The following is a 15430-nucleotide window of genomic DNA, read 5'->3' on the forward strand; positions in this document are numbered from 1 at the left end:
CCTTATTTTTTCAGTTTCATCGTTTAAATTTTAATCTCTTAAATTTAAGTTATTAATATCAAATTAGCTCAAATAATATTTAATAAATTTCAACGATCATTTTATCAATCTTAATATTATTAAAATTTTCTTTAGTTTTTATTATTAATTTATGCTCTTTAGTTATTTCTTATTATTAAAAATGTTCTATAATCAGTAACATTATTAAAATTTTTATAAAAAATTTTTCGTAGATGTAGTTCAATTGAAAATTAATAATCTGCAATTCAAATCTGCTACAATAAGTTCTTTTCTTTTATAAGATTTTCAAATACATAGTTAAGACATAGTGAGTAGCCTTCCTCCTTTCTTGTTTAAGGTTCAAGTACATTTTCCATTAACATTTAGCTTTATATCATATATCGTCACGTACTGAATTGTAAAACGAGTACGAGAAACATTTCTTTCGAGTTGAGGACACAACAGATGTTTGTGTTGAAACGTGAATCACGTGCCAAATTGTAGGATAAATGAAAGTGTATTACACACAACGCTCGTGATATCGATACACGAGCGATTATATAGACTTACCTTAATTTAAGGACCGTTTATTACGATACGATCATCCCGATTCCAAGCCTTATTGGGCATAATTAAACAGTTATTTAACTTAAACACTTAATTCCATCTCTATCGAAAAGAATAAATTTCTATACATCTTTATATGAGACAAAATTTCAACTTTTCTCCTTTCGAATATATTCATTTATTTTTGATATACAATCGATATATGTATAGAGGTTTTAACAGTCATTTGCGTGTTTTAAAACTAATTTTTTGTCATGTCTGTTCGCTCAGATAAAATTATAGAGTTCACGCAAAGTTCACACTTCAAGTTTAATTGTTTAAATATCTGAAAATGGTATTTATCGCCACTAATATTTGTTATTACTAAACTAACGAATTTGTAATCATCGAATATCGTAATATGTCGTATATATTACTGGTGTATTTTCATTTTTGGATTTTGCACGCCATTCTTAACCCGCTATTAAATTAAAAAAAAATTGTTTCGGAATTATTTTTTAGTATAATTTTTATTTTTCAATACCAATAATCAAAATTAACAAGGAACTTAAAACGTTAATGCATACCACGCGCAAAGTGGAGGATTCGAATACTTCCGCTTTTTAATACGCGAAAATGAGGACAATCACGCGATGAAAAGCTCTGCTTCTTTTTTCAATGCAACTTGAAATACGCGTGATTTTTGTCTGATTTTTTGTATTGTGAATTAATCTTTCGATTTATTGGTAGCAACTCATGAAAACACGTAATATGAGATTCTAATTAATCTTGGGAATAGTAATTCACGCCAGGGTCATTTCGTCCCCCCGTGCAATAGTTATAAGCAAGGATGGTGAAATTCAAAATTCTAAGTTAACAAACATGATTTCTTTCTCGTTGCTCATAACTATTGCTCTATTAAATGTATTTCTACCGATTACAGAGATTGACGTGATGATTATTGTAAAAAAATTAAAAGCTCAAAGTGCCGAATAAAGGAGACATGCATATATGTATATAATCGAAGATCATCCATTTAATTTCCTTTATCCATCATGTTTATCCGTTTAAATTGATTATTATTAATTAACATCGTTCATGTAACAATTATGATTGCAATGGAATATAAAAATATCTTGTACTTCGTACACGTCAAACGGCAATACTCATCTAATTACAATAGAACTCTATTTATAACTGATTTAGAAACAATAATATAAATGAAAACGTTCGTTTCATTGAAGCAGATAATGTTCATCATTAAAGAAGTACATTAAATTGGCAAGAATTCTAGTTAATCAAACACTAACTAAAATTTCATTCTAATAAATAGAGTTCTATTGTATGTTCGCGTACATTGCACAATATGTACTCTTTTTGCTTACATTATATACTTTGAATATAAGATACAATTGAGATTAATATAATACTTAAGTATAATACGTGATAATAAAATATTAATATCAATGAATTCGATGAAAAAATATAACAATTATATGTTGCTTAAAAAAAAAAGTAATAATAAATAATTATAAAAATGAAAAAGACGTACATTTTTTAGCGTGAGTGACAATTAAGGTATATACGTATTTGCAGCTTGTGTTTATACAATTTTAAATCTTTATAAAATCAATCACAATTTAATTTGAAGAATGTATGAATTTTAAGATGAGTATGAAGTGTAAAATGCTACTCGAATTATTAACTAGGAAAACGCAGAACACCGACAAGATATATTTATCGTTCAATATTTATACATTCAGAACATTTTTCAGACAATCAAGACATACATATTTAACTTCATAAGTTGTAATACTTGGTTCTTTATTTAATATGTCATATTGTTTGCCAGTTGATATATAGCATTTGATTCAACTTAATTCTGCAAATAAAGGATTAAATATATATTGTGTGGCATATTAACTCCTTCAATTTACAAAAAATTATGCTGAATTTTATGAAGATTTAAATCGTTAAAATTGTATAAACGCAAATTACAAATATTACATATAAAATTGTGGTGACTATTTATATGCATTTGCATATAGTTTTCAGAAACAAAATTTTTCGAACAATAAGGACATATATATCTAACTTGATAAGTTGTAACACTTGGTTGATTTGCCAGTTGGAAAACAGCATTCGATTCAGAAAATTGAACTAAACCCTGTAAAAACAAAATTAGAAGATATATTGTGTGATGTATTAATGATTTAACTTGGATCTTTTCCTTAAGCAGGAAATATATCTACCACTTATAATAAGTCGAATAATATTGGGTTCACTGGGGTCTAGATTAAAGTTTTTTTTATAGGAGATAAAAATAATTGTACATTATATATATTTCTATGTTCTTATATATATTGTTGTGTCTACAGAATATTGGTAAAATCATAAAATACTATCTCAAAGCGAGCGAAATCTATAAAAATTTCTTATTTAAAGAATTAATTGCAAATATTAACTATAATTATCAATATACTTGTGGTTGATACAAGTATGGTGTATTTATAATTGTCACTGATTCATTGTATACCTGTTGTTGATATATTTGTTGCTGCGCTGGTTGTTGCAGGATTCCTATTGTGGGTATATTTTGAACAGTAGGTGTAGTTTGATTGATCACTATTGACATTCTACCATTGCTAAGATTTGGTTTTGTATAATAAATAGGGGTGGTATTTCCTGTTATTGGATGATTAGTTATTATTGGTTGATTTTGTTTAAGCATTTGATTACTATTATTTGAAGTGCCTGCAGCAAGATAAGAATATTGATCACAGACAGATGAAGACGCATAGTTAATCCCTGGTTGCTTCATAGTAGTTTGTTGACATCGTTTGGGATTTGGATTGTTTTGAATAGTATTAATTGTGGGTATTGTTTGTGAATTATCAAATTTGTTAATTTTTTGCACCTGGGTACCATTTTGCGAATATTGCTTCTTACAAGTTGAATGACTTCCTGGTAAATTGTGCATTAAGAATTCTGCAGAATTATTTGAAGCAAAATTGCAATTATTACACTTATGTATAGTACGATTTGAATTCTTTTTTGCAGAAGAAGACCTTTGTTTATTTTCATTGGTAGAACAGGATGCTACATGTGTTTTCTGTACATTCGGTATATTAGCAGCATGTGCTATTACTTTGGTAGGTTTCAAAATAGTAAAACGTGGCATAGCTGTGGTTGTTCGAACGAAATTACAAGCTGGTAAGTTTTTATGATATGCTGATGTTACATTCTCCAGAGAAGATGAGTGTTTGTTTTGATTTGTATTTATTTGGAATTGCTGTGGTTGTTGATTATTTATTACTGTAGTATTAGATTTCATAACTGGATTCTGAATCACTAATTTTATATTGCCTGAATTAGGTGAAGGTAATAGTAATGAATTTGAATTTGTATTAGGAACAATTTTTAATTTTTTATTAGCAATAAATTTGTTTATTTCAGATTGTTTTGAAACTAATTCTTTTTCTGTAGTTTTATGTTCGTTATTATCTTTGTTCAAAGCATGGTGACTTTTGAAGTGCTTGGCTAATTCATTAATGTTTTCAACAGCACAATTGTTAAATTCACATAAATTTGCAGAACCTGTAAGTTCTGCAAGAGTTTTCACTCTTAAGAACCCTTGTTTTGGTCTTGGTGGACTTTGTTTCTCTGATGTTTCTTTTATTAAAATTGTTGATTCTTCTTGATTTATAATTGAAACTCTGTCATGAACTTCAACATTTTGTGTACTTTCTATATCTTTTGTGATTGATTGGTCACTTGTTTTTTTTTCTATATCTAGTAGATTATTATGATTACTAACATTATTTGAAACCAATATTGTTTGCAAAATATTTGTAGACTTAATGTTTGAATTAGATATTTGAGGATTTATGTTTTTAGCAGTAAAAAGAGAATCTGTAACATTTTGAGTTTTAGATTTTGCAACATTTTGTGAAGATACTTGGACATTTGCATTTGTTACCAATGCATTAGCTTTATTATTCTCCAACATGACACAAGTTTGATTGATAGGAGATTTATCTAATGTAAGATTAGATGTAGTCTGTCTTTCCTTACTTCCTTCTTCTTTTAATCCTTCATTACATTCTTCTGATTGTTTTGTCAAATCTATTATTAATTCATGTTCAGAATCATCTTCATTTCCTTCTAATATCTTGATTAATTCGTCCCTACTTTTGTCTCTACTAGATTCTATTGGACAAATTTCGCTTGCCTTTTCCATTGTTTGAGTCTCCATTTGTAATGATCCATCCATCCGCTTTTCAATAGTCGATTCAACCAGCTTTGCAGAATTGGAAGCACGATCTGTCTCTGATACTGTTGCAGAGCTGTTTTGATTTGTAACTTGACTAATCTGAGGACCTATCTGTTGGCTGTTTGTGTTATGAATAATAGCATGCTCCTGCATACTTTGAGGAGAATCAAAACCAATATTACAAAATTTACAACTGAATTTTGTTTGTTCATAATTTACTACACAGGACACTACATCATTAGCATCAATACCATGTCTTTTAGCATGGTCTATGAAGGAATTTAAGCTGTTGTGATATATTTTACTACAATGCGAACAAGTAAAATATACATGAGTTGTATTATGTTTCAACCAATGATCCTCGAAGTCATCTAAACTTTTAGTCATTGCCATGCAGATACTGCAAATAAATACCATATTTCCAACCGTGAATGATGTACAAATAAATCGAGGTTCGATACTCAAATTATGTTTATCTTTTATATGTTTATAAAATTCTGTTTTTTTGTTAATAAAAGTATCATCACATAAACTACAAGTTATCCTTATTGCGAGATATGTATTAGAGTTTTCTGCAATAGATGCATCTTGAACTGACTTAAATTTTCTACATTCTGAAATATGATTCTTTAAATCATCTTGAGTAATAAAAGGCAGTTTACAATTATAACAGACATGTTCTGCTACTTCAATGTATTTTTCTACACACGTACTCAAAGTCATTGCATTTTGTGTAGAAGAATTCTCTGCCTTTCTCAGCTTCGAGTTTATTATGGAATCTTTTGGAAATGATCTCTCACTAGCCATCCAAAAAGAATCTCTGGAATGCTTTGACCAATGGATATAAAAAAGACTTCCTATTCCTAGGAATATAACCTTGCAAATGTTGCATCGAAAATCCATTGTACAGTCTTTTTTAAAACGAGCATGTATTTCTAAATGATGACGCACATCTTGAACTGAACTAAATATCATACCACAGGTAGCACAAAATAAATTTGGAGAACGACCACTAGTTAAGCGGTTTTGATTACAATTTACATATTCGGGAAGACGATAATGGGTTTCGAAACATTTCATACTTCTAAATAGCACCCTGCAAGTGTGACAAAGAAGAACTATTTCGATTTGCAAACAATTTTCATTAGTTCCTGGTTTATTATGACATTCGCATACTGTGAACGATTTTTTATTACCATCTTTTCTCGATTTTGCTGGCAGACATAATTCTATATCTTGCGAATAGTTTTCTTTCATAGTAATAGATTCTGTGTCTCTTATTTCTGAATCTTCTGTAATTAATGATTTATTTGGTTTCTGTATAAGCAACGTTTCTTCCTTATCATTAACTTTTTGAGTAATTCCAATTATATTATCTGCAGTATTTACAGTGCTATTTACATTTTTAATACTGTTAGTTGTTTGTTGAGTTCCAGTTTGTTTATATTTTTCTATTCCATTCAATTTTTGTTTTGCGAGTTTATATGCTTGTTGCAATTCTCTCTCTGTATGTAAGAAGATATGAGCTGCCAAATCAGCCATTGCTTCAAAAGGTTTTGAACAAACATTACACTTATTTGAATTACTAATATGCTTAATCCTCCTTTTCCTCTTTTCTTTACTCAGTGAGCTTTTTGTTATAGCATCTTTTTTCTTTTGTTGTCCATTATCTTTCTTGGTGACATATTGTGATGCTGTATGTTCTCCACTCCTGTGCTCACTTGACACTTGTGGTGGTTCTGATATCCTCGCTTTTGAGGATTGAGATATCGTGTCCTGAGATTGTTCAGGTGACATATTGGAAGTTTTCAATGAATTTGCTAAACTATTATTTTGCTTTTGTGTATGTGTAATTAGGTGTTGTTGTAAATCAGAATAATCTTCAAAACAAAAATCACAAACAATACATTTATAACCAAGATTATCTCTAAGTCTCTTATGTTTTTTAGGAGATACTATGGAAGAATAAGAAGTTGAAGCACTTTTCTTTGTAGCTATTTTAGTAGTTGTAACATTCATAGTTTTTCCACATGTTTTAGGTGCAAATGTATGTTTCTCTGACTCATGTTTTTTATTTTTCTTTGAAAGATGCAATTTGAAATTAGTAACACCAGATGTATCAACTCCCACTTGTTCTTGAGATCTTGCATCAATAACCAATTTCATAGAATTCTCCTTACGTGGAGAAATCTTTGGTATCTTTTTCTTTAAGGAGATCGTTTTACCAGTAGATTTGTCTATATTATCAATGTTTTCTACCACATTTGATAATTCAGAAGTTTTATTGATAGATTCTTGTGAAGAATATAATAAAGTAGATTTGATAGTAGGGATTGGAACAATTAATTTCTGCTTTATATTACTAATAGTATTCTGTGCAAACCTTTTTTTAGAACTGTCTTCAAAAATTTTTGTTAAATTATGACAAACTTTTTGAATTTGTGAACTCCTCTCTTGTTGTATCTTTGCATCTCTGATTAAATTTGGAGATAATTTTTCTGAAGAATTTGATAATAATTTAATTGTGCTTTGTGTTCTTTTGGTAGTTGTATAAATATCTTTATTTGGAATGCTATCAATACTTGAGCTTGAAACATGTTTTGTAGCATCTGTAGATTTCTCAATGTTAACATTAGAATCTTTTAAAAAGATTGAAGTAAATGATGCATTATTTATAGATTTTTCATTACTATTTTGGAGTTTTGAAGAATTTAAATTCACGTAAGAATTCGTAAAACTTTCTGCCATTTTCTCAATTTCATTTGCTGAATATGTAGTATTGGAGTCTTTCAGAGCATCAAATTTTATTAAAAAAACTTTTAATTCTTTAAACAATTTATATCTTTGTGTAAAATTTCTATCGGAAGGAAATGATTCTTGTATTTGTTCTTCAATATTTTTGTTTTCTACAATTGGTTTCTCTATAGTCATAGCATATTCATTCTTTCCTTTTACAGAAGTACCATTTTCTATAATACATTCAAGATTTAATTTTGGAGGCACACAACTGGGAGTATTACCTTCTATAGTACTTTCATTATCATCATCATCATCAGGATCACATAGCGCTGATATACGGTCTAATATACTTGGTCTTTGTGGTGCTTGAAGCAATGAATTTTTATCTGTACATCTTTTCTTAATAATATTGTATTTTTCATTTACTAGGTTAATTTTGCTTGTATTTCTTGATGAATTTCTCCTTAACCTCTTTAATTTATTCAAAATTATTCTTGCATTATTTGCATTGCTCTTATTATAACGATTGTTATCATCTGTATGAGAATTATATATAATTCTATGTCTCCTTTCATTAGTATTTCTAGAATTTCCAGTATTAGAATCAAAATCAGAATTAGTATTAGAATCTGAATCTGAATCTGAATCTAAATCTGAATCTGAATCTAAATCTGAATCTGAATCTAAATCTGAATCTGAATCTAAATCTGAATCTGAATCTGCACATTTATTCAATTGTAGAGTCTCATTTGCATGAGACCTAATTGCTATTGTCTCAGTTTTAAGATTTCGTTGATATTTATCTGTATCGATATTTACAGATGATACTTTTAGTTGTTCTGGTGCAGATGTACTTAATTCAGTTTGAGTTTCTTCTGTTTGAATACTTGTCTCACATCTTGTTTGAACACTTGTTTCACATCTTGTTTGAATATTTGTTTCGCATTCAGATTGAATATTTGTTCCACATTCTGTTTGAATAATTGTTTCACATTCTTTAATCGGAGTTACTCTTGCAAATGACTGTGCTATTTTATTGATTACTTCATCTATTCTTTGTAATTTTATATGTGGTTGTTTAACATCTTCTAATAAATTTTTTGTAAAATTCTTATTTCCAATCTCTGCTTTCTTGGAAAATGACATATTTTGAGGTTTAACTTTATTTTCATAGTTACATAAGCAAGATAACTGCTTCTGTTTGGACTTTTTCTTTCTTTTACTGAATCTTGTTTGCGGTATCCTTCGTTTAAATTTCTTTTTCTGTGTTAATATATTTTTTGCTTCAGATTGATGCAAGTCTTTTTTACACCATTGCTTTATCTCTGATACTGATAATTTTGTAACATTCACAATAACTGGCTTACACAATAATTTACACAAATCCTCTAATGTATCTCCTCTTCTTAACAATTGTCTCAACCCATTACTTCTTAATCTTTTCCTGAATATATAACAACTAGTATCTTGGATTTTTTTGTATTTTGCATTAGAACCTTTAGGTTTTGGCTTTGGTAACGGTAATGCCATGTTAATTACTTGCTCTGAGTAATTATCAACCGAATGATGTGAAGAAAACAATTCTTCATCAGAAATTTCCATTGCTGTCAAACATAACCAATTTAATGTAAAACTTGATTAGAGTGCTTAAGAAATAAATTATAATATTACACGAATTAAAAATTATTAACATACCTTTATACACTTAAGATAAAAATCTTGCTTTTAATATATTTTACTACATAATTTATAGATAAATTATTTTTGCTATAACAATAGGAAGTATCTTCTTTCGTACAAGGTTATAATAATAACCTTCTTAAAACGACTTGTTTTATACACGTTTTTATTAGTAAAAATGAAATTCTTGACCTTCGTCTATGAATCAGGCATACAGTAGACAAAATGCTGTGTATAAAAATCAGTTTATTTTAACCATTCCGTTGCGAAGCGTTCAGAAACGAATTGCCCTCTGAGCAGTTGGCGTGACAATGGGAGATCGGTCGCGCGAATACACGTACATAACTCCGCACTTGCATCCACAACGCATATAAAAATGCATAAAATTTGATACATGAATTTATATAATATAAATGTTTGCCCACAACAATTCAATCAGAAAATACAGAGAATTCAAACTGACTACAACGAAAAAATGCTTTTTAACATGATTGTAACTACTTATAAAACGTTAGTTATAAATGAATCTTACCTGATCCAAAATTGCCATTAATTTAATTTTCAACAACAGTTTTATATCCGTGTTTTGATTAGCCTCACATAGAGATATTCAAACACCTGAATTTGAAATTTTCCCACACTTTTAATTACGTAATGCAATTTTTTATTCCATATCAAGCGTTTTCATTTAATACATCGCTAATAACAAGGTGACCAATAATGTAAATAATGTGTCTTATTGTTGCTTATTAGATACTAGCCCCCTCGCGAAAGAAACATTCAATCCGAATAGACTTAAGCAATACATACATATATTCTATCTATTATACAAATGATGTATAAGTATTAAAAAAAATGATATATAGTATGTATAGTCTGTTCAATGGGACGAGGTAGTAAATGTAAATAAAACTTAATTACTGTAGCTGCAAGTTTGATTGCTGACTAGTGTCACTCGTTTCATTGGACAAACTGTACCACGGTCATATACATATACAGGCCCTGAAACTTCTATGGTGAGGGATATCACGATTATGTAGCATGTAAATATTTGTATTTAATGAAAACAGTAGGTGCCACATGCTATAATTTTGTGTCCCCTAAAGTGATATTTAACCATAGATAGGATTGTTTATGCATAGATAAAGTATACCTACTTATAAAGCATTATAAAAATTATAAAAAATTTACTGGATTATTTCTATACTTTGTTGAAATTATTTCGACTATTCGACATTAACGCCCTCTGTGTGGTGGGTAATACAGGAAATTTCGAGTTTCGGGACCTGTGTAGTATTCTGGCTAATAGAAACCAAGTCAAGGAAAATTATGAAGTGGTCACAAACACGATCATTAATACAAACAGGTCTTGACACTCGTCGAAAACATAGAAAAGACCGTCCAAAAGTTGAGTCATAAAAATCAACATAGAAGATAAAAAGGTTCAAATTCTGCGTGCATGACATACTATGAATGCTCAGACAGAGACACTCAACTCATATCTCACAGGAACTTTGTTATCTTCCATATTGATTTTTCATGACTCAATTTTCGAACGGTTTTCTCTAGCCAGTATCGAGATCGGCTTATATTAAATCTAGGAGATTCTGAGATACTACAAAGTAGAAAACTACTATTCCGAAAATTGAAAAATCTGAGATATATATGTTGCTAGATTGAGCAAATATATTTGTTACCAATTAACACGGTTGTGTCAACACAGATGGAAAATTTAGCGTAAATCACTGCTGAGAAGCTTTATTTAAATCGGAGAGGAAATTCCTCTTTGCTACGTATTTTCTACGAAGTCAACCTTGATAATCATAATTCACTAGCGATGCGACTACTAGCCAATGGTTGAAGTGTCACATGATTAGTTATATTTACCCCTCCACTTCTCTTGACTCGACTTGTTGGACAGAATGTCTCATATCTTTTGTTACGTCACATGTTTACATGTTGTATATACATATATTCCCATGTGCACATGCACATAAGTAGATAGGTTACAGCCGTTACAGGCCTGCAGGTTTCAAGAGGAACACTTATACAGACCTTCTTTCTGAACACTGAACACGCAGCAGACCTACAGTTCTGTGCATTAAAAAAAACAATGTTGAGAATTCTGATGAATTTGTCGGTGATTGAACTAGAAATTTCTTTTGCTCATTGAAATACATAACGAAAAATGGGAAATTACATGAGAAAAATTGCATCGATGTCAAATAATGCAGTGCACTCCGTATATCGTGGTCGCAAACGAAAGTGCATCGAGGAAGATGATTTTGATTCTGAATCGGATTACATCGATCGGACGCTTCAAACACCGAAAAAGTACGAAAATCTTGTAGTAAATAATCTTAACTTTATATTGGTTAATTAACCATGGCTATTATAAGATTCGATTGTCAATGCTATTAAACAGTATTTGCATCATCGATAAAAAAAGCTTCTTAATATTGTATCTAACAATGTTATATTGTCAACTGATTACTAAACTGTCTTTCATTTAAATGGTTTGATACATGTATATTGTAATTAATGCAATATTTTTAATTCTTACAGAAGGAAATTGCTGACAACAGCACAATACATTTACAAAACATTGTTCCAAGAAGAAAAAGGAAGTGATATAACTGTGCTCATGTTGGGCAAAGCATGGAGGTTGCATAAAGTCTATATTAGTCAGGTAATGTCATTATTTTAATATATCATATAAGTACATATATTTAATTTTTATGTTAAAATTTTATATATTACTTGCTTTTACAGAGTCCGTATTTTGCAAGTATGTTTTCAGGATCTTGGAGAGAAGCAAATGAGACAGTTATAAGTGTAGAAATTGCTGATCCTAACATTACATTAGATTGTAAATAATTCTTTATTTTTTATTTAAATTTCTTTTATTCTAATAATTAAAAGTAAGATTTGTATTTCTTAATTTTATATATTTTCAGCTCTTTTGACAGTCTTTGGTTCTTTTTACCAAGATGAAGTCAGTTTAGAACCAAAAGAGGTCATACCAATTTTGGCTACCTCTACATTATTTCAATTACAAGGATTAATTGACCAATGTACAGATATTATGGTAGAGACAACGAATATAAAAACAGTCGTTCCTTATTATAATGCTGCTGTATCTTATGGTGTGCCGGTAGTAAAAACTGCAGCAAAACGATGGTTAGAAGTAAATCTCTTAGGATATGGATGGTTACATCCTACCTTTTTAAAAGAAATTACACCTGATTTGATGGTTGAATTGATTGCTAGTCCTGATTTAATTGCTATGCAAACAGAATTTTGCATATACATGATGTTACGTGTATGGTCAGTAGTGAAACATTAAGATAAGAAATGCATTTAAACAGAACTGTTATATAATTATAAACTGTATTTCAGGCTATTTGTTCATGTACATAATAAAGAGGAAACACTTCAAATTGATGAATATTTTAGAAATCATAAATGGACGAAACCATTCCTTACAACAGAAGAAGGCAAAGAATTTGCAGCACCTTTTAAAGCCCTGAGAATGAAATATCTTTTATTGCACGATCAAGATGTAAAAATTTTATATAGTGACAACTTAATACCACATGAGTGGTTACATAATGCATATAAAGAACAATGGTTACATTTACTAAGAATAGATGCGAATAAAGATCGAGGGTAAGTTACAAAAGTTTTACTTTTTCTAAATGTATCCTTGATCTATGCTTAGGAAGATGGACATAGTAAAGAGTCTCAAATATGTGCCTCCTTTTTCCTTCCCCCCTTTTTTACAACCAGCTTTGTGGGCAGAACTTTCACTCTAAAAAACCTACTCCCATGTTTATTCTACTTTAGGTATCTGTGACAATTACTTTATTTGCATAGTATAATACTGAAATATTTAATGAGCAGAAACAGCTGTAAAAACTTTCTATTTAACTATTTTAGACCAAAACAAATGAGTGAAGAAGAGTTTGCTCGTGAATGTTTCCGTTGCGGAAGGTGCATTGAAAAAGCTGGCGAGCATATTTGGAGATGGACAGCGTTTCATTTTGGATTAGATTTGGTGGTGTGCTTGGATAGTACTACTTTGAGGATTAAGAGAAATCATAGATTAGATACAGATCATATAAAAGCTAACCATAGCAAGCACAAAATAATTTTAAAGTTAGTATTTTTTTAATTATAACTTTTCAAATTTAGATTAGAAATTTTTAAAAATATTTACTTTCCAGAGTAAGTCTAATTTCATTGGACGAACAACGTCAAATAAAACACATTCAGAGTTCGGGTATGCTTAGGTTGTCACTCCATAAGAATGAAGAAGTAAGTAGCATTTATGAATCTTTTAATCTGAAGAAACTATTCAAGTTGCTGAAAAGTTTGAGCTTACGTTGAGTTTACATTTTAGAAACAAGTGATGTCTCTGGATAAACAACTTACTTATCCTTTATATATATCAGTCAACATGCAAGTAGTTACTCCATTTGTATCAACGGAAAAGGAAAAATCAGCTGATATAATTATCTTGTCGAATACATAGCATATTGAACATTCAACGTTTTCGAAACATTCGAACTGAATCCAACGTACGCTTACCTCAGATAACAAACCGGCTGTTCCAATTTATAATACTTGAGTATGATTAAATGCTATAAATTTTGTTACTCACCCACGTGACTTTTATATTGTGGATATGCTAATTTCTGATTAAAATTTTTATAAATTCAAGTGCTTCTAGTCGACTAAATGGAATTACGATGTTAGTATATGTATACGAAGAAAGTTTCATTCTTCTGTTTTGTACTTTCCAGATATATTATAATTCAGATACTTATCTTTTCTTATGTGAAATTGCACTTATTACTTATAAAAAAATATTAAGACTATTAAAAAATGTAGCTAATTTTCAGGTGATGTCAATCATAAGAATTTTATTTTTATTAATTTCAAGTAATTAAGTGTTAAATTTTCTGAAAAGAAAATTGTCATATAAAATACCACAGTATTAGATATTTGCTTTCACTGGCACTTACGCATTTATATATTTATATGCCATGATGACACTAGTAACAAAATAGGCTAATTTTCAATTGATAATTTTATACATTCATAGTAAAAATAAAGATGTAATTGTGTAAGTTAATTCATAAACACGCTGATAGAGTATCTCTGTGTCTTCCGGACAGTTATCGAAACATCGACCTTCGTGCCTTATGAATGCCAATTTAAAAGTAAAAGTGAATATTACTATAAACAAATGAAAAATATTGTTTCTATTGCTAACTAACAGAAGCTTTTATACAAAATTTATTACTATTTGAAAGCTATTACTGCAGTGTTAAGAACATTTCCGATCTAAACGATAGATGTTCCTTCAGTTTTGCAAATAATCTATATGTGTATGGTGCTATTATCTAATATGCGCGAAATTTTACTTTTTACTTATTATTATTATCCCTTATAATATATTACAGAGATTATTACATAAAAACTACTTAGTTTAGCATTCAAGATTTTTCTACATTTAATATGCATTATTTGCTTTAGGTTAACTTCTCGATATGGGAAAATATGATGTGTTCTATATAGCATCATCAAATATTATAATTTATTACTTACCTTTTTTAGCGAATCACACATATAATTTTGTGACTGGTTAATTACTTTGTTATAGCAACGATAAATTTTGAAAGTATATGAATGTACAACAATTTATACAAAATCGTATTGCGCGATAAGGCAGTTTCTTTGTCTTATTAATTAATTATAAACGAAGGTCATATAAGTCAATGATACATCACGAAAGAAAATATCATTTATTTCTGTATATTAACATTGGAATCGTCAAATAATAAATTAATTAACTTGCAAGGTTTCCGATATATGAAGTATAATTTTGATTCCGTCTCTTTGGTTTTTTTTTGTAACCATTCAACACTTTATTGGCAGAATATTCTCTGTACATAGTGATGGATGTGTATAATGCAACATTAATAGAATATGATTATGAATATTGCAATAAAACCGAAATAGTACAATTAACATTGTCTTGACCTAGTACGTTTTATTAATTAAATGTATTCATAATATTAACATAAAATATTCAAATCGGTGATACCATTTAAACGATGTATTTTTCTGTTCTTTTTTCTTTTGTTTGCTTTTTTCGATATGCTTGTATAAGGGAGGCAGTGTCGC

At 29.3% G+C, this 15430-nt stretch overlaps 2 protein-coding genes across 2 annotated transcripts; one reads left to right on the top strand and one right to left on the bottom strand.

Annotated features, from left to right (window-relative positions):
• Window positions 1–1554: 1554 nt before the first annotated feature.
• LOC117157826 (uncharacterized) lies at window positions 1555–11071 on the bottom strand. Its single transcript, XM_076622197.1, has 4 exons — window positions 9771–11071; window positions 9254–9700; window positions 3083–9162; window positions 1555–2713 (listed from the first exon to the last, which is right to left on the bottom strand). Exons 3-4 carry the CDS (start codon window positions 9158–9160, stop codon window positions 2480–2482), a joined length of 6312 nt encoding a protein of 2103 aa, XP_076478312.1. The 5' UTR covers window positions 9161–9162; window positions 9254–9700; window positions 9771–11071; the 3' UTR covers window positions 1555–2479.
• Window positions 11072–11222: 151 nt separating this feature from the next.
• gcl (germ cell-less) lies at window positions 11223–15274 on the top strand. Its single transcript, XM_033336104.2, has 8 exons — window positions 11223–11572; window positions 11804–11927; window positions 12011–12107; window positions 12196–12565; window positions 12638–12907; window positions 13178–13396; window positions 13465–13555; window positions 13641–15274. The coding sequence occupies exons 1-8, from the start codon at window positions 11427–11429 to the stop codon at window positions 13770–13772; spliced, it is 1449 nt and encodes a 482-aa protein (XP_033191995.1). The 5' UTR covers window positions 11223–11426; the 3' UTR covers window positions 13773–15274.
• Window positions 15275–15430: the final 156 nt, after the last annotated feature.

Source organism: Bombus vancouverensis, chromosome 10 (genome assembly GCF_051014615.1).
Source record: "Bombus vancouverensis nearcticus chromosome 10, iyBomVanc1_principal, whole genome shotgun sequence".
NCBI lineage: Eukaryota > Metazoa > Arthropoda > Insecta > Hymenoptera > Apidae > Bombus > Bombus vancouverensis.

Coding starts and splice junctions, on each gene's coding strand:
- LOC117157826 (XM_076622197.1), bottom strand. CDS start 9,160: ATGGAAATTTCTGATGAAGAATTGTTTTCTTCACATCATTCGGTTGAT. Junction 2,714..3,082: donor AACAAATATATCAACAACAG/GTATACAATGAA, acceptor TTGTTTTTACAG/GGTTTAGTTCAATTTTCTGA.
- gcl (XM_033336104.2), top strand. CDS start 11,427: ATGGGAAATTACATGAGAAAAATTGCATCGATGTCAAATAATGCAGTG. Junction 12,566..12,637: donor TACATGATGTTACGTGTATG/GTCAGTAGTGAA, acceptor ACTGTATTTCAG/GCTATTTGTTCATGTACATA. Junction 13,397..13,464: donor AAGCACAAAATAATTTTAAA/GTTAGTATTTTT, acceptor TTTACTTTCCAG/AGTAAGTCTAATTTCATTGG.